Source organism: Psammomys obesus, unplaced genomic scaffold (genome assembly GCF_907164565.1).
Source record: "Psammomys obesus unplaced genomic scaffold, mPsaObe1.curated_primary_1811, whole genome shotgun sequence".
Classification (NCBI taxonomy): Eukaryota; Metazoa; Chordata; class Mammalia; order Rodentia; family Muridae; genus Psammomys; species Psammomys obesus.
Genome location: NW_026592510.1, coordinates 26303067 through 26322123, shown reverse-complemented (window position 1 = coordinate 26322123; position 19057 = coordinate 26303067). Strand labels below are relative to the sequence as shown.

General features: G+C 46.5%; 3 protein-coding genes across 3 annotated transcripts; 2 read left to right on the top strand and 1 right to left on the bottom strand.

Moving 5' to 3' along the window:
- The first annotated feature begins 1507 nt into the window (after positions 1–1507).
- Positions 1508–15383, top strand: Nxf1 (nuclear RNA export factor 1). Its single transcript, XM_055613724.1, has 21 exons — positions 1508–1668; positions 6443–6626; positions 6825–6978; positions 7859–7942; positions 8023–8127; positions 8253–8333; positions 8417–8486; positions 8598–8686; positions 8803–8910; positions 9426–9535; positions 11312–11348; positions 11595–11663; positions 11743–11798; positions 11916–12023; positions 12123–12181; positions 12279–12394; positions 12524–12566; positions 13257–13329; positions 13663–13845; positions 14751–14811; positions 15047–15383. The coding sequence occupies exons 1-21, from the start codon at positions 1641–1643 to the stop codon at positions 15083–15085; spliced, it is 1857 nt and encodes a 618-aa protein (XP_055469699.1). The 5' UTR covers positions 1508–1640; the 3' UTR covers positions 15086–15383.
- Positions 15384–15404: 21 nt separating this feature from the next.
- Tmem223 (transmembrane protein 223) lies at positions 15405–17054 on the top strand. Its single transcript, XM_055613730.1, has 2 exons — positions 15405–15784; positions 16636–17054. The coding sequence occupies exons 1-2, from the start codon at positions 15481–15483 to the stop codon at positions 16926–16928; spliced, it is 597 nt and encodes a 198-aa protein (XP_055469705.1). The 5' UTR covers positions 15405–15480; the 3' UTR covers positions 16929–17054.
- Positions 17055–17112: 58 nt separating this feature from the next.
- Tmem179b (transmembrane protein 179B) lies at positions 17113–19040 on the bottom strand. Its single transcript, XM_055613729.1, has 5 exons — positions 18911–19040; positions 18051–18238; positions 17839–17973; positions 17645–17723; positions 17113–17464 (listed from the first exon to the last, which is right to left on the bottom strand). The coding sequence occupies exons 1-5, from the start codon at positions 19004–19006 to the stop codon at positions 17303–17305; spliced, it is 660 nt and encodes a 219-aa protein (XP_055469704.1). The 5' UTR covers positions 19007–19040; the 3' UTR covers positions 17113–17302.
- Between the last annotated feature and the right edge of the window lie 17 nt (positions 19041–19057).

The window sequence follows — 19057 nt, the reverse complement described above, 5'->3', positions numbered from 1 at the left end:
AGTACAATGGCACTTAATTAGACTTTTTCTTTGAGCTGGAGCGGAGATGATTCATAATTGGGTGGTAGCTTCCAGGTCCATCCCAAGCCTGTTTTCATCTATATCAAATCACTTGGCCCAGATTCTTGAACTGAGTGAAACAAGGGCTCTGCTGCTAGAAGAGAATTGGTACTTAGCTTCTGGCACCTTCTAAGACACTAAGCAAATCAAACCAGCCACTGTAAAATGGAGGTAACCCAGCTAACACAGACCCTGAAGGGAGGTTAATGAGCTGTTCTCTCCTTCCTGATCAGTATTGAAGTCATGTTCCCTTCCTATCCGTGCCCCATCTACTTCTCCCTCCCTCGGCAGCAACTGGATCCAGGGAACCTCAGGCTAAACTAGAGTCATTTCTTGCCACACCAAAGGTCGTTTCCTGGAAGAGCTCTTAGGTTTGCCATTTAAAGATTTCAATCACAGCAGAGCACAGTGGCACACCTAAAATTTCAACAATTGTTAGGCAGAGGCAGGTGGATCTCTGAGGCCAACCTGGACTACAGACCAAGTTTCAGGACAGCTAGGGCTACACAGAGAAACCCTGTCTCAAAACTTAAGAAAAAAAAATTCCAATCACTTCTAGCAACTTTAATTACCTACTTAGCTGACCTGGGTCTTTCTATTAGGCATAATGGTAGGTCAGGGCCATAGTTATACACCTGATTTTGTTTTTGTTTTGAGACTGTCTTATTATGTAGCTTTGGCTGTCTTGTACTTGCTATGTAGACCATTCTGACCTTGAACTCCAAAGAATTAAGACAAAAGACTTTTTTCTTTCCTTGAGGCAGGGTCTCTACATAGCTCTGGCTGTCCCAAGAAATTTCTAAATAGACAAGGCTGGCCTCAAATTGAGGGATTCGCCTGCCCTCCAAATGCTGGGTTTAAAAGCGTGCTCCACTACATCCAACTTCTTTGATTAGGCAATTTATGAGAAAACAGGGTTTAATTCACATTTGGATTTCACACTGGGCATGATACTGAGACAGGCGCGCCCGAGGAAGAAAACCTGTGCATTAGTTAAGGTTCCTGCTCCAGTGGAGTTTTACATTCCAATTTTCTATTTCGTCATAATCCATCGTAGAGGCGAGGAAAGCTGGGAGGGCATAGGGCCGCGGCTGGCAAGGAGCTGAGCTGCGACTTACACGCTGCCGGGATCCCACCGGTGGGAACTGTGAGCCGTTACTCCTGCTCAGAGGCCAAGTCTCCATTCTTCTGTGTGACTTTCGTCCCTGCTGCCTGAGTCCAGGGGTACAGCCGATCGCTCAGGTCCAGCACGAAACCCGGTGCTGCCGGGCGGGCGGAGAAGCTAGAAAGGCGACGGCTGCCGGCAAGCCATCGGGCTCCAAGCTCCAGCCGTGGGCGGGCCTCGGAGGGCCTGGCCACGCCTCCGCGCGCCCGCCCTGCTTCTGCGCAGGCGCAGAGAGCACGTCCCCGCCCCGCGGCACCGCCCACATCCTGGGGACGTCGGCGGCGCGCGACGTGCTTCGCCGGATAAATGCGGTGGCGCCGGTGGTAGGAGAGCTTCTGTCCTGAGCGCCAAGGCGTTCGGGCGTTTGGTGGCGTCAGGTTCTGCGCCTGAGCCCGCCCCTGTACCTGCCTTTGCCATGGCGGACGAAGGGAAGTCATACAACGGTCAGTGCGGGTCCTCGGGCCGGGAGGCGGCGCGGTGGGTCGGGGTGGGCGGCCCCGGCCTAGGCCGCAGCCCGGGGGCGGGAGGCCGCGAGGAGCGCTGCGTCCGTGGGCAGCGGTGGCCGCGCGGCAGTAGGCGCGGGGTGCCGCGGGACCCGGGGTCTCCAGAGTCGCCCGGATTCTGGCGTTGGAGGACCTGTGGCGCAGGGGTGGGGTGACAAGATTCCTTTCAACTTTGAGGGTGGTTGATGTCCGTCAGTTGAGTTTGGCGGCCCGACTCTTTAAATGTGAGTCAGTCACTTGCTTGTGGGCTTCCCTGGTGCACTATTTTTTTTTTTTTTTCTTTTAACTCGATCAATCGGTTTCTGCAGCTTGCTGCTTATTGTTTACTAGTTTTCTAGTCCGAACACCTACCCTGACTTCTTAATTCATTGTGGTGATTAGGACAGTATGACAGCTGAGTTTGAATCTGGAGTTGGCTATGCCATCCCCGAGTGTAAACTTTAAGGCCTTGTTCTCCGCCTCTTTCATGTGGATACCTGTCTCCCGAGTGTGTGTGTGTGTGTGTGTGTGTGTGTGTATGAGATCATTTCTATCAGGTGCCTAGAATACAGTGATTGGAGTGGAGATTTTTCATGGAACCGTAGCTACACTGTCTCTTCAGGTATTCCTTTTTACTACGGTCACTTGGTGAGGGTCATTGTTTACAGAACGCTGGATATTAAGGTAGATTTCTTTGGAAGTTTTAAACGTGTTTCTGTTTGTTTGGTACTGATGCCTGAAAAATCGTGGGCAAGTTTTCTCTACCCAGTGAACCCTTATTTTAATTAAAATTACTTGATCTCCTTCTTCCAGTCACTCTCTTGGCCTCCATCTCCTCAAATTCATGCAACCTGCTGAATCCTTTTAGTGTTGCTTGTATGTATTTGTTTTTAAGGCTTACCATTTGAGATTGGATAACCATTTAGGGAGTTCATCCATGGGAAAGCTAATTCTCAATTATACGGTCAGCTTTAGTATTCCAGGCTAGAGTCTTTTGTGTCAGCTTCCCAAGTTCAATGATGCAGGGACACGTAATGGGCCACCAGAGCTTTACTTTTTTTTTTTTTTAAGGGGCGGGGTTTTCAAGACAAGGTTTCTCTGTGTAACCTTGGCTGTCCTGAACTCACTTTGTAGACCAGACTGGCGTTTGAACTCACAGAGATCCAACTGCCTCAGCCTCCTGAGTTCTGGGTTTAGAAGCGTGTGCTACCACCATCTGGCTGTGTGTGTGTGTGTGTGTGTGTGTGCGTGTGTGCATGTGTATGTATGTGTATGTGTATGTGTGCGCCTGCGTGTATGTGCACGCTAAGAGTTGAACCTATGCCAGGCCTTTTGTTTTCCATGTCCCTTTTTGTTTGTTGTTGTTTGTTTTGTTTTATTTTTTGAGATGTTCTAAGTTGCCCAGACTGACTCTTTTTGTTTGTTTGTTTTTCCAGACAGGGTTTCTCTGTGTAGCCTTGGCTGTCCTGGACTTTGTCGACCAGGCTGGCCTTGAATTCACAGAGATCCTCCTGCCTCTGCCTCAGGGATTAAAGGCAGGAGCTGCCCATACTGACTTTGAGTTTCAAATTCTCCTGCCTCAGCCTTAGGCTGGTGATGGGGGGTGTGGTAGATAGAATAGGTAAGGTAAGCACTTTATCACCTGAGCTATATCCTCAACCTTCCTTTGATTGATTGATTGAATTATCCTACTTGTCTACATATATGGAGAGACATACTAAGAGAGATGGGATCTCAATCCCAGGCTGGCCTTGAACTCTATGTAGTGGAGGATGACCTTGAACCTCTTTCTTTTCTTTCTTTAGACAAGGACTCAATGTGTAGTACTGACTGTTCTGGAAACTTACCAGGCTGGCCTTTAAAACTCTGCCTCCAAAGAGCTCTGCCTGCCTCTGTCTGGGATTAAAGGTGTGAGCCACTGTGCTTAGCTTATTTTCCTTAAGTCAGGGTCTTAGCTGGTCTGGAATTTGCAGCCTTCCTGCCTCAAACACAGGTTATATTGGAGAACATTCCAGGACTCTAATGTGCAACTTCCATCACATCCTGAATCTAGAAGTCCCTTCAGGTGCAGGCCATTTCTGCTCAAAGAAATTAGCATTTACTAAATTCAGAGTACAGGAGGTAGTGGCTGTTTTTAGGAGAATTTAAAGTATGTCATATTTGTAAGAATTTCTTTCTTTTTGAAATAGAATCTCATGTAGCCCTAGATGGCTTTGAACTCTTGTGTAATTGAGGCCTCTACTTCCCGATTGCCAGGATTACAGGTATTTGCCACAACACTTGGCTCTGCGACCATCAGGCAAAAGAAATCCCAAGTGGTCTGGTTACATTTTGGGGTTGTTCACACTTCTGCATTTTACTTTTTGTGGGAACTGGTTTAAGTTCCTTTAAGTTTTATTTTTTTGACAATTCTATACAGCTACACAATATATTGTGATTATACTCACCTTTCATTTTTAAAAGTTTGTTTTTATTTATGTCTTTTCATGTGTGTTGATGTTTTACCTTGTGTCTGTGACAGTGTCAGATCCTCTAGAACTGGATTACGGACAGTTGTGAGGTGCCATGTGGGTGCTGGATTTGAACTCTTCCTTTGGAAGAGCAGCCGGTACTCTTTTTTTTTTTTTTTTCTTATGATTTATTTACTTCTGTATATGATCACTCTTTATTTGCATGTGTGCCTGCATGAAAGAAAAAGGCATCAGATCTCATTATAGATGGTTGTGAGCCACCATATGGTTGCTGGAGTTGAACTCAGGACCTCTGAACAAGCAGTTAGTGCTCTCTCCAGCCTCAGAGGGAAGAACTTTTTATAGGATGTCAGCATCAGGAGCAAGTTATTGGAAATTTAGGGATACTGAGAAATAAAAAGGTTAAGTATATATTCAAGGGGCTGCAAAGAAGATTCATTGCCTAAGAGCACTGGCTGCTTTTCTAGAATACCAGCTTTGTTTCCACACTACAGCACACAGTTGTGAGATAACATGTGGATGCTAGAAACCAATTCTGGGTCCTCTAGAACAACAACAGGTACTCTAATCATTAAGCTATCTCTCCAGCCTCTAACCCACCGAATTCATATGAACTTGTAGGAAGGATCTCCCTCTCCTTTTTAACCTTTGTTTTGTTTTAAGACAAGATCTCTTGTAGCCCAGATTGGTCTTAAATTCAGGATGTAGCTGTAACTGACCTTGAACCCCTCAGCTGCTGGTACTAAAAGCATGGGCTACCACACTAAAATGAAAAATGCTCTTTATGTTGTTTGCTTATTATGAGGCACGACTGGGAATCATTTGAGTGTGCTGGGCAAGCGTTCTACCAGTGATCTACATTTCTTTTAATTTTTTATGTATTTTATTCTTTCATATATATCCGTGTTTGGCTTGCTTGTATGTTTGTGTATCAGTGAGTACCTGGGGTACCAATGGAGGCTTCTGGAATGAAGTTACAGACAGTTGTGCATTGTAGTGTGGATTCTGGGAATCAAAGATGGTTCTCTAGAAGAGCAGCTAGTATTCTTAAGAACTAGGTGCCTAAGCCAGGCATGGCGGTACATGTAATCGAAACACTCAGGGAAGCAGAAGCAGTCAGATCTCTGTGAATTTGAGGCCAGCTTGGTCTATAAAGCGAGTCCAGGACAGCCAATGCTACACAGAGAAACCCTATCTCAAAAAATAAATAAATAAATAAATAAATAAATAAATAAATAAATAAATAAATAAAAAGAAAAAGAAAGAAAGAAAGAATGAGGTGCCTAACCTAATCGTCATCTCGTCATCAAAGAGGCTTCCTGGAAGCTGATGGGAGCAGATGCAGAGACCCACATCTAAACATTAGGTAGAGCTCTGGGAACCCCAAGGAAGAGAGGGAGGAAGGATTGTAGGAGTCAGGGGTTGAGGACGCTAGGATAATTCAGCCCCCAGAATCAACTAAGTAGGGCTCCTAAGGACTCACAGATACTGAAGTGGCAATCACAGAGCCTGCGTGGGTCTGTACTAGATCCTCTGCATACATACTGGTTGTTTATCTTAGGGGTTTTGTGGGACTCCTAATAGTGGGAGTGTCTCTGATTCTTTTACATGCTCTTGGGACCCTTTTCCTCCTCCTGAGTGTCTCGTCCTGCCTTGATATGAGGGCTTGTGCCTAGTCTCATTGCATCTTGTTATCCTGAATATTCAGTTGATATCACTGGGAGGACAGCTTTCTGAATGGAAATGGAACAGTAGATCTGAGTGTGGAAAGGGAGTTGGGTGGGAGACTGAGAGAAGGTAGGGAGGAGAGACTGCAGTCTGGGTGTATGGTATCAGAGAAGAAAAAAGTCATCTTGGCAGGCAGTGGTGCCACGTGTCTTTAATTCCAGCAGAGGCAGGTGGACCTCTTGAGTTTGAGGATAGCCTGGTCTACAGAAAAAGTTTATTCCAGGGGAGCCAGAGCTACACAGAGAAGAAACCCTGTCTTGTTGGGAGAATGAGTCATCTTTCCAGCCCCTTGTGGTACATTTTTGACCCTTTTATTTTTCAGTATCCCTACAGGTTTTCAGTAACTTGTTCCTGATGTTGATGTCCTGAAGAAATTTTTTTCCTTTGGCCAGGGCAAAGGCATCTGTATGGAGGTAGCCTTTGCAGTTAGTACCTGGCTTTTCCAGAAGTACAGAGTACTAGAAACTGGTGGTTGCACCAAGGTAACTAAGACCACTGATGTATTTACTAATTTCTGTGTCTGTTTTCAATTCCAGAGCATGATGACCGTGTTAGTTTCCCTCAAAGAAGAAAGAAAGGTCGGGGGCCTTTCCGATGGAAGTGTGGTGAGGGGAATCGTAGGTCTGGAAGAGGTGGTTCTGGTATACGGTCCTCCCGATTTGAAGATGATGATGGAGATGTGGCAATGAATGATCCCCAAGATGGCCCCCGAGTAAGATAGTAAGTGACTAATTGGTCTGCTTTGAATAGTCACCACTGCATTATGTAGTCTTGTTATTTACTGTTTCTTGTCATTTCTCTTCTCACCTTGTAAAGTGATATTTGACCAGAACTAATTTAGTAGCTGTAGTTTCTTTCACTAATAGGAAAGGTTCATCTTTCCTGGTGTTCATGGAAATTAATTCTGCTTCCCAATAGCAACCCCTATACCAACCGACCTAACCGTCGGGGAGATACTTGGCACAATCGAGATCGAATTCATATTACTGTACGGAGAGACAGAGCTCCTCCAGAGAGAGGAGGGGCTGGCACCAGTCAAGATGGGACCACTAAGAACTGGTTCAAGATTACAGTGAGTATTTGGGAAAGTAGATGATTCAGGGACTGGACTCTGTGAAGTTTTTTTTGACACCTTTCCCCAACCCCTCAGATCCATTTTCTTTGATGTTTACTTTAATCAAGTTTCGCACTAATCTGTTCTTTCCCCTTAGAATGAGTACCTTAGAACATCTAAGAACAGTGTTAAGGAAGGGAGTTTAAGAGGATAGGTAAGGGAGCTGGGGGATAGGTAAGGGCTCAGAGGTTAAGAACACTGGCTGTTCTTCCAAAGATCCTGAGTTCAATTCCCAGCAACCACATGATGGCTCAAAACCATCTATAGTGAAATCTGGTGCCCTCATCTGGCATGCAGGCAGAGTAGTGTATAAAGAATAAATAAATAAATCATAAAAAAAAAGGATAGGTAAGATGACAAATGGAAATGGAATCCGATAAATATGATCAGGATGTATAGTAACACTTAAGCTAGGAGTGTGGCTCTAGGAGGCTGTGGAGTTTCTGGGGTCCAGGTAAAGCACACATAATATCCTAGAACTTTCATAATTAATACATTTGATATGAGACCATGTTGTCTGAGCCATCTGTCCAGAAATAATATGTATATGGAAAGGAGTTTAAGGAATCTTTGTATCTCAAGTGGAAATCATACAGCTTGTTCTTTCATTAGGAAAAAGTTATTTTGTGATAGAAGGGATCTACCAGCCTTATGCATGTAAGCACCCTATCTCTGAGATATGCATGCTAAGTGCCTTCTATCACTGAATGCCTTGTTAAGTATGCCTTCTCTCTCTGAGCTCCACCGTGAAGCGCTAGAAATCTTTTTAGTCTTGGCAGAAAGTATAAAGGAACTGAAATGTGCTGGCTTGGTTACATATGTTCTCTCTCACTTTCAGATTCCTTATGGCAGAAAGTATGACAAAACGTGGCTTTTGAGTATGATTCAGAGCAAGTGCAGTGTCCCTTTCAACCCCATTGAGGTGAGGTGAAATGAGGCTTGGGATGTTGGGTAAGGGCTCTTGGACTCCAAATCTAATGTTCTTGTTTTTTCTTCTTCCAGTTTCATTATGAAAACACACGGGCCCAGTTTTTTGTGGAAGATGCTAGTACCGCCTCTGCATTAAAAGCTGTCAACTATAAGATTCATGATCCAGAGAACAGAAAGGTATGTGGACAGAGGGTGTGGTATGGCCTAGATAACATTGATGCACTGAGCAAAAGGCATTAGGTCTTAGTTCTGGAGGTTAGGCTTCCTTCAAGTATACACTTGCTTTTCTGTTTTCTCTTCAGATATCTATCATCATTAACTCCTCTGCTCCACCCTACACTGTACAGAATGAACTGAAGCCCGAACAAATAGAGCAGCTCAAGGTGAGGCTGGCTCAACTGATATGGTCCAGCAGTCTTTAAATCTCCCTCAGTGACCACTAAACCCTTTGTCTTTCTTCCCTCAGCTGATTATGAGCAAACGATTTGATGGCTCTCAACAAGCACTTGACCTCAAGGGCCTCCGCTCAGACCCAGGTATGGTTGACAGCAGTGATCTTGACTAGATGGATAGGAGAACAATTGATCTTTATAACACTTGTGTGGACGAGCCCTCTTAGACTTCTTTTTCTTTTTTGCCTAATAAAGATTTGGTGGCCCAGAACATTGATGTTGTTCTAAACCGCAGAAGCTGTATGGCAGCTACTTTGCGTATCATCGAAGACAACATTCCTGAGGTGAAGCTTTTTTTTATTAATGCATGATAAAGCAGAGTGAGATAGGGTAGGATGAGGACCCAAACTTATCTCTGGTTTACTTATGGTAACACATCCAAACTTTATTCTATTCTCAGCTAATGTCTTTGAATTTGAGCAACAACAGACTCTACAAGCTGGATGATATGTCCAGCATTGTGCAGAAGGCGCCAAACCTAAAGACCCTAAATCTTTCTGGAAATGAAGTAAGACTGATACCCCAGTAATACTTTTTTTTTTAACTTATTTAATTTTTATTATGTGTGTTAATGTGAAGGTGTCAGATCCCTTGGAATTGGTGTTACAGACAGTTGTGAGCTGCCATGTGGGTGCTGGGAATTGGACCCCGGTCCATTTGGAAGAGCAGACAGCACTCTTAACTACTGAGCCATCTCTCCAGCCCCAATACTTTTGTTTTTAATAGTTACTGATTATGAGTGGGTGGAGGTCAGAGGACAGCTTTTGGGAATTGGTTCTCTTCTTCCACTGTGGGCTTTTGGGCTGGAACTCAGGTTGTGATGCTGGCACAGAAAGAGCTTCTGCCCACTGTGCCATCACCTTGACCCCTGGTATATTGCTGTGGTGGTGGAAGACGAGGAGAATTTGGCCGGCCATGGTGGGAGGCAAGCAAGAAAACTTAGTAGTGTTTGGGAATGTGGGGATCTAGCTGCTTTCCTTACAAGGGTCTCTTTCTTCTCTTTGCCCTCCCTCATCCTTTAAGTTGAAGTCTGAGCGGGAATTAGACAAGATAAAAGGGCTGAAGCTGGAAGAGCTGTGGCTTGACAGAAACCCCATGTGTGACACCTTCCGAGACCAGTCCACCTATATCAGGTCAGTTGTAGTTTCTGTCTCCCCTCCTGGGGACTTTCACCCCCTGGGAGGCTGAGCTAATGCACCCTGACCAGTGCCCGTCTACAGGAGAACATGCAGCCCTGAGTTGGAATCACCTGTCCTTTGGGAGGAGGATCACGTACTCTTTTTCTGCCTGTCTGTGTCTCCCAGCTTTGCCCCAGAACACTCCTGTTTTTCTCACCTGATTACTGTTCTCTAGTTCTCTGGCCTTTCTCCTTCTTGAACACAGCCTTTTCTAGAATCTCCCTACCTGTTGTTCCAGGAAGGACACCTCTTCCCTTTTCTGTTCTGACATGGGGGTGTCTTATGTATGTCTATTCCTGTGTTTCAGCCAAAAGCCTGTGTTATTCAGGCTGAGAAAGCCCTCTCTAACTAGGACTGCCTACTGAGATGGGCCTTCCTTCCTTTGCCCTTTGATGGTCCCTCTTGCCATTGTGCCAAGAGGGACTCTCCTCTCATGATCCACTTACCCAAAGCTGTGGCCTGGTCCTTCCTGTCCATGCTGAGGCTGATGCCTCTTGGAGGCTGGTACTGTGCTATTGGTCTCTCTTGCCCAGTGCTGTGAGCTGGGCCCTTCCTGGAGAAGACCCCTGGGTTCCCTAAGATGTGACCAAAGCCGGGGCCCCGCCAGCAGGCGAGGGGTTCCCAAGGCAAGTGCTGGGCGTGGAGGCCACAGGGGCATCAGCTACCACGGAGACAGAAATGACCCTGTCAGGGGCACTGCCCCTCCCTCACTTGCACACCTCACATCACCCTGCTTGGCCCCCGTGGATGGCTGGTTAGCCAGAGACGGGTAAGATTCCTCAGGGAAGGAACAACCTAAGACAGGCACAGTCGCAGAGGGGCCATCAGGAGAAAACTTGGGGGCCAACTGAGGTGGGGCATAGACCCTCACCCCCCCAACTCGGCAGGGGCCTGAACCCTCATATCTTCTGAGGGAGGTCTCCTGGCCCCATGGCTGCTTTACCTCCCACGCCCAGCTCAGATCGGGACCCAGGAAGCAGACAGAGACCTGGCCAACAGCAACTGCAAACCACTATAAGATTCATTCTCTATTTCTACCTTGGTGCCACAGGAAAGGGGCAGCTGAAGGAAAGGGCTGTATCAGGAGGTCTTTCTTTCTGCCATTCTTTTCTGAGGGCCTCTGCCTTCAGTTCTTTCCTTGTTGCTTTGCTTCTTCTCCTTGTCTCCTCATATATCCCTTGGTCCTGCCCTGCCTTTCTCTTTTTCTCTTCTCCTTTCCCTTGGCCTCTTCTCTTCCCTTCCTGTCTTTCCTCTTGAGCCTGTCTTGCTCATCTCCCTGCCTCAACATCCTGTGCCATACTTGTGGTGTGTTCTGGTCTTGGCCAAGGCCAGACCTGGCAGAACTGGTGGATACCTGGTGAGGCAGCGGAGCCCTTGTGCTCCCACCCCATTCCCTCCTCCCGGGGCTGTAAAGGTAAGTAGGTGGAAGGTAAGGGGAGCAAGGTGGGAAAGGTGGCCCTAGGCTTAAAGCCTAGGCTAAGAGTGTTCATCCTGTGGCACTTGGGATCAGGCAGTAAGAATACATAGCCAGCCTTCAAGGCAGTCCAGAAGGGGTGCTCCTGGTGAGGAGGGAAATGGGGGTTCTTGTCTCCAAGTGCAATCTGGGGAGGAGTGGGCCATGAGCAGGGTGGGATGGGCTGTTCCTCGGGTTTTTGGTGTATTTGCTCCTAGAGCAGCCCAGGAGGCGTGATGGCTCTGAAGCGTCACTTACTTCTGTCCCGTTCTTGACAGCGCCATTCGCGAACGATTTCCCAAGTTATTACGCCTGGTAAGTATAACACTTTGTTCTATCTAACAAGTGCAATCAAGGTTTTACCAATGTGGGTGCTTAGATCCCTTTGAAAATTTGCTAACTGGTAGTCACCATCCTAGAAATGCCTGGGGGAAAGTTTATAGGATTCCTGCACACACTTTATGCTTTTTATGATGGACTGCTGACCCTTCACTTTTAGCTTTTCTGTGTGTTCACATATTCAGTCTTGTGTTTCACATGTTACATTCACTTCTTCCACAGGATGGCCATGAGCTACCCCCTCCAATTGCCTTTGATGTCGAAGCACCCACAATGTTACCACCCTGCAAGGTCAGAATTGGGTTTAGAGTTAGAACTCAGAGTGGGAAGCTTACTAGTCCCATGATATTAATGTCTTGTTTGATTTTAGGGGAGCTATTTTGGAACAGAGAACCTAAAGAGTCTGGTCCTGCACTTCTTGCAGCAGTGAGTATCCTAGGAGCCCTTAGGGCTGGGTAGAGTGACTGCCTGGGCATTGCTCACTGCTGTGTCCCTTTGCTTCCAGACACAGAATTTAGGCTCTTTCTTTCACTCTCCTTACAGGTACTATGCAATTTATGACTCAGGAGACCGCCAGGGTCTCCTGGATGCCTACCATGATGGCGCCTGTTGCTCACTAAGCATTCCTTCCCCACCCCAGAACTCTGTCCGGTGAGTAGCACATGTCAGAAGCTGTCCAGAACCACAGGGTTCTCTGGGAGATACAGGCCACTGTTGTGACCACCACTATCTTTCCCTTTTATTTTTCAGAAGCAACTTAGCTGAATATTTCAAAGACAGTAGAAATGTGAAGAAGCTTAAAGATCCCAGTAAGTATATTTTGTGAGCAATCAACAATTGGGAAACAATCAGAGCTAGCCAGTGTGGGTGTATACTAACCTTGGTTTCTCTTCCTTCTGCTCATAGCCATGCGGTTCCGGCTGTTAAAGCATACACGTCTCAACGTTGTTGCTTTCCTCAATGAGTTACCCAAAACTCAACATGACATCAATTCCTTTGTGGTAGACATAAGTGCCCAAACAGTAAGCATGTGTTCTCTCCTAACAGAAGCCCAGCAAGGGGGTGGGTAATGGACTCAGCACACACTGGGTGAAGAGGCCTAAGCTCTGGTTGGAGACCTCCATTGCTTCTGGTGTTTTTTTCTCTTTCAGAGCACATTGCTGTGTTTTTCTGTCAATGGAGTCTTCAAGGAAGGTAAGAATTTTGAGTTCTGGACCTTTCTAAGTAGTCTTAGCTTCCCAGCTATTTCTCATCCCTTTTCTTCTCTGACCTCTTCCCTTTTCTGCCCAGTACGTCTTGGTTTGGCCTTAGTTCCTCCACCTGTCTTATCTGTAGTGTGACAGAAGCCTGGGAACCAGAACAGTGTTGGTTCTAAAAGTCAGGCAGGTTTTCATTTCTATCCTGTGTTTATTCTGTGGGTCTGGGAAAGTTACCTTTCCTCCAAATCTTCCAATTTTTTTTTTTTGTTTTTTTTGTTTTTTGTTTTGTTAGATGAGATTCGTGATACTCTTTTTAAAGATTTATTCATTATTCCTACTATATTCTGCCTGCATGTGTGCTTGCTCACCAGAAGAGAGTAACAGATCTCATTATAGATGGTTGTGAGCCACCATGTGGTTGCTGGGAATTGAATTCAGGATCTGTAGAAGAACATCCAGTGCTCTTAACCACTGAGCCATCTCTCCAGCCCCGTGATACTTTTGTACATTGGTGCTTTAGGACATGAAGTGACTTAAGACACTTTGCCAGGCCACAGGCTAAATACTTTCTAAGTTGTTTTACTTACTTCCTGTGGCATTCAGCAAGTTCTGTTACTGTCCTCCCTGATATTTCCCTCATCTCATCTCTGTTTGTGTCCAAATAACCACGCTATTCTCATTGCAGTGGATGGGAAGTCTCGGGATTCTTTACGTGCTTTCACAAGAACTTTTATTGCTGTTCCTGCCAGCAATTCAGGGTAAGTGCACAGCTTATCAGGTTGGGTATCAGTCTCAGTCCCAGGACAGCAGTGATAATTGGAAGGTAGAGTTTTCAGAATTGCAGAAAGGCAACAGGAAGTTTATGAAGTTTGAATAACAACTATCAGTAGGATAGGGAGTGAATATATAATAATTCTGGTGTGTTTGAGAGATGATCCTCCTAAATATCTCGCCCATAGTCAAAGAATAAATGATGAAAGTTAACATGGGGCAAGGGGGGTACCATGTGGATATTAGCCAGATCTGAAAACAGACGGTGTAGAATGGTGAGGTTATTTGTCCATTTATTTAAAGTGTTCTTTGTCCCCAAGGCTGTGTATTGTAAATGATGAATTATTTGTGCGGAATGCCAGCCCTGAAGAAATCCAAAGAGCCTTCGCCATGCCTGCACCCACACCTTCCTCCAGCCCAGTACCCACGCTCTCCCCAGAACAGCAGGAAATGTTGCAAGCATTTTCTACTCAGTCTGGCATGAACCTCGAGTGGTCTCAGAAGTGAGTGCTGAGCATGGGTAGGACCAAGGGGAAACAGATGGTCTAACAGTGAATAATAGTGCTTTAAAAAAATTATTTCCACTAAGAATTCTACATACGTTATCTTAAAAATTACAAAGCACAGAGAGTTGTCTTTCGTCCTCCCACCTACCTGTGGCTCTCCTCTCCCCACAGCAGAATTAGGGATTAAACCAAAACTTCACATATGCTAGATAGGCACAGTACCACTGAGCCAATGTCTCTGGCCCTTATGTTTTGAAACAGGGTCTCACTATGTACTTGTCTGGCCTTGAACTCAGAGTTCTGTCTGCCTCTTCCTCTTGAGTGCTGTGATTAAAGGCATGAACCATTGCACCTGGCCACCCATCCTCTTTTTTTTTTTTTTTTCTTGTCATTCATTTTGAGACAGGGTTTCATTAAGTTGTCGGAAACTGGACTGGAACTCTTTACCAAGTCCTAGATTCCAGTGATCCTCAGCATTCCAAGGGAGCTGGACTATAGGTGCATACCTGGTTCCAAAGTCCTTTTTATATATAGTTCTGAGACAGGGTCTCACTGTGTGCCTTAGCTGCTTGGAAGTCACTATATAGCCCAGGTTTGCCCCAGACTTACAGAGGTCCCCACCAGCTACAGCCTCCAGAGTGGTTAGGATTAAATGCCTGAACTATCTTGCCCAGCTGCAACTTAGTTTTTAAACATGTAAACCTTTCCCTACCAGTGTAAAACTACCTTGGTCATTTTTGTTAGACATTTTGGCCTTTTAGTATTTCATTTGTGTAAATGGTGCAATGGTGTATAAACTTAATGGAAAACATTGGTGACTTTATCCATGGGATGGATTCTAGAGTGGTGAGAGGGACTGCATTTTGGTTCTCATGTAACTTCCTATTTTAATCACACTCCAGGTGCCTTCAAGACAACAACTGGGACTACACCAGATCTGCTCAGGCCTTCACTCATCTCAAGGTAAGGTATGGGATTTTTGTGTCTAAAAACAGGGATCTCCAAGCCTTTGAAAGGGTCAGATTCAGATTAAGACTTACTGTGGTGCACTTGGGAGGCAGAGGTAGGCAGATCTCTGAATTTGAGGCCAGCCTGGTCTACATAGAGAGTGCCAGGACAGCCAGGGGTTGATATGAGTTGCCTGGGGAAGATGGGAAAAGAGGTCGTCTTGTTGAACTTATATTTTATCTTTCTGCAGGCCAAGGGAGAAATTCCAGAAGTAGCGTTTATGAAATGATCACAAGAAAAGCCCCCTTGTAAATAGCCCTTGGATAATATTGTCTGGTTGTCATCTGCCATCTCCTGTCCAGCCTGAGGCCACCCTGTAACTGTGACTGAGGAGGGACGGCTGCTCCATCCTCATCTACCTTCTGGAAGACTTAGAGAAGAAGACTTCCGGAAGATTGAGCCTCATGGTGCCGGGAAGCCAAAGCTTACTTTGTAGAGCTGACACTAAACTACCCGAAGGACTTAGGTGCTCTGTGTACTTAACCCCAGGATTCCCTTTACTTTTTAAGATAAAGAGTGATATTGTAGTTTGTGTCCCTTTACTGGCTTGTTTCCCTTAAGGCAGGAGGGTGATAAAGTGCGTCATGACAGGAAGTCCCGCCCTAAGGACGGAAGTGCCCTGCCATGGCGGCGCCTTGCCAGCGGTGTATCGGCGGGTTGTTGTCAGTCCTGAGATCCCGTCCTGTGTACCGGCCTTTGCAAAACGGGGTCCCACGGGATGTGTTGCTCTTCCAACACGAACGGGGCCGCTTCTTTGCCATCCTTGGACTGTTTTGCGCGGGTCAGGGCATCTTCTGGACCTCCCTCGCTGTTGCAGCCTTGTCCAGACCTCTGAACCGAGTTCCTGCGGAGGCTCCCAACCGGGGACACACGGACCTGCGCTCTGTACTCTGGCGCTACGGGCTAGCTCTTGGTTGCGGCACAGTGGGTAAGGGCGTGAGCTACAGGTTGTTGCGGGTCTGTTAGCACAATGCTCACTCAGGACAGAAGGGCTCCTAATCCTCCCAAATGAGCAAAAAGTGGAATACTCGGTAGGCGTGTGTTTACAATGCCTGAAATGCCTTGCACCCATCTCTAGCCGTGAAGCAGGCTACTGAAGCTACGGGCCCATTTTCTTCTTTTAACGTTGGAGCTGGCCATCTATAAAAATGTCAGTGGGATAGAACTCAATTTATAGAGTGCTTGCCTAGTGTGCATGAGGTCTTGGATTTAGCCCGCAACTACATAAACCACATATAGTGGCACCCAGGTGTATTCTTTACACAAATCAAAATTATTGAACATATAGCAAACCTGTAACCAGCATGGAGTAAAGGACCTGTCTTTTTGTTTTGTTTCTTTTTTAAATGACTTATTTTTTTAATGTGCATTGGTTTTTGTTTTTTTTTGCCTGCATATATGCCTGTATCAGATCCCCTGGAACTGGATTTACAGTTGTGAGCTGCTATGTGGTCCTCTGGAAGAGCAGCCGGTACTCTTAAACCAGTGAGCCATTCTCCAGCCCCCTTTTGGGTTTTTCAAGGCAGGGTTTTTCTGTGTAGCTCTGGCTCCCCAGAACTCACTCTTTAGACCAGGCCTGCTTCTGCCTCCCTAGTGCTGAGAGCAAAGGTCTGAACCACCATTGCCTAGTTACTCTTGTCTCTTTAAGGAAAAAAAAAAATGGGTTTAGGAACACAAAATTCTATAGTATAAATGCTCAAAGCTGTTGCTTCCATCACAGTAATTTGACTTGGCTTTAAGAGGGTCTGTATAACCCTTTACCCCATTTTGCTTCTGCAGGAGCCTTGGTCCTTGGTGCTGGTCTACTCTACTCTCTCAGATCTGTGCGTTCAGTCATGCTCCTTGCAGGAGGGAAACAAGTGACACTTACCACTTATGCCCCCTTTGGCTTGGGGACCCGTTTCACAGTTCCCTTGAACCAGGTTTCCTGCATGGCCCACAGAGGTGAAGTTCCTGCTATGTTGCCTCTGAAGGTCAAAGGCCGGCGCTTTTACTTCCTTTTGGACAAAGCTGGACACTTCCCCAACACTCAACTCTTTGATAACACTGTGGGTGCCTACCGGAGCCTGTGAAAAGTGGCCCCTCTCAGATGATGTAAACCCATAAGGAGACTGCTATAGGGCAATGAAAAGGTGCCCAGAGTTCACTAACAGCCAATAAATCTGTCTTACAAAGGGCCTGATGCATGCCTACTTAAAGACATTCTGTCCTCTCTCCTATATGTCTATTTGGTTTCGCATCAAGAACTCCATACCATTGTGAAGAAAAGTAATATATTATTTTGGTACAAAAAATGTTAAGGAGAAAAAGCAGAGGGGGCCTATTCTAATGTTTCCCTCCTGGAGGGAAAACTGGGGTTCCCAATATAAACAGGGCTGTATGGAGGCAAAAGGATTAAAAGCACTTAGGCGTGGAGGTTCTGGTGGTAGAAAGCACTGAGTATTCTTCAGGAATGAGACTGGCGGTGCCCAACAAGAGCATCGGTCTCAGAGCTCCACTCTGGGTCACCCCTCTCCTGCGGCTGGTATGGAGTGGCTTTAGACTTGCACTGCACGACCTGGAGCATCAAGGCCAGACACCACAATATCAGATTCACCCAAGAAGAGGTCTGTGAGAGAGAACAGGAATGTGAGGGAGGGAATCCTTCTTCAATCCAGTCCTACCCACACAATATTCTGTATGGTCAGACTAAGGTAACAGGTCCCCTGGCTACTTTGAGCCAAGTACATATCACACGGTGAACACTCCTAAGTTAGTTACTTAATCTTATCACATCCCTTTGTCTCACTTCAGCATTGTGTAGGTTGGTGTAAAACTGCACAGCAGTTCCAGGAGGTGTCCATGAGAATTTCTGGGCTTCAGGGCAGCTGTGAGGTCAGAGACACTTGTGAGAAAGAGGATGGGGATAAATGGGAACTTAAATGACTTGTCCCCTACAGTGGGAAGGTAGTCCCTGCCACACTTCCCTCCCATTCCCATTACCTAATTGTATGGTTCAAGGAGATGATGGAACTGCAGAGAGAATTGGTTCCAAATCGAAGTACACAGGCAGACACTAACACCAGGAAGATGGCTATAGCTGAGATGGCCAACGCAATTCGGAGCCCTACAGAACCTCTGAGGGAAAGAAAACAAACTTTGTGGCTGTGATGGGACTCCTCACCTCACTCCCTTGTCCTAGGTAGGGCAATCACCTGTGGGAATCCTCGATGCAGCTGCTGTAGACCCAGAAGAAGAGAAGCAGAAGGCAGTAGAGGGCCAGGAGGCCTGAAGCCCCAGCCACAAAGTAGCAGAGAGAAGGGGCTGAGGGACTTGACAAGGTCAAAGAGGAGCCGTTGAGAGCAACCACACCATACAAGGGACAGCTACCACCGAAGGAGCCCTGTGGAGAGAAGCTGTTGAGTCCATTTCAGTTCAGTGCTCCTAGATGCTGGTTCCTGTCAGATGTCGGAGCTGGCTCACAACTTAGGTGAACCAGAGTGACTGATGTGGATCTGCTGGGAACAAAGTCTGCAGGACCCAGGAGAGTCAGAAAATTCAGTGGGTTATAAATATAAAGAACCGAAGAGAATCCCAAGTTTTAGCCTTCCCTGTGAACAGAAATTCTAAAGCCCTGACTTTGTATGCCCTTTAACAAGACGCTCTCCTCATCTGCAAAAGTAGGCGTCCTAGACTCCTATAGCAACTCAAAAGTATTCCATTACCAAGACTGTCCAGCAGTAGTAAAAGTACATTGGTGTATACATTTCCTCATTTCACACATCGTGGTACAATCATGCAGCATCTTGATCACCTCCACTAGGTTTTTGTTTTGGATACAAATGTTTCTGTTAGGATGGATGCAGAGACTGGGCCTTTGTATCTCAGCATCCCAGTAAGCTTATGCAGTAATTAACCGGTTCAAACTGGGCTCGAAGACGCTCTGCGCGTCCAGTTCCTTTGGCCAGGAAAACAACTTTGGGAAGTTCTAGTCCCCAGCCCAATGTAGATACCGGGGCCAGAACCCCCATGCCGGCCTGCTCGACGCCAAGACCAGCCCACCCCTCAGCCACACCTGGGTCCGGGTCAGCGCCGCGGCCGCCACTGCCCCGGACAGGAAGGCGGCAGCGAAGAGCACGAGCTCAGCTCTCTGCAACCAGGGGAGCGCCATGGCGCCCAGGCCTCCAGGAAGCCAACCGCCCAAGCCCCGCCCACGAGAACA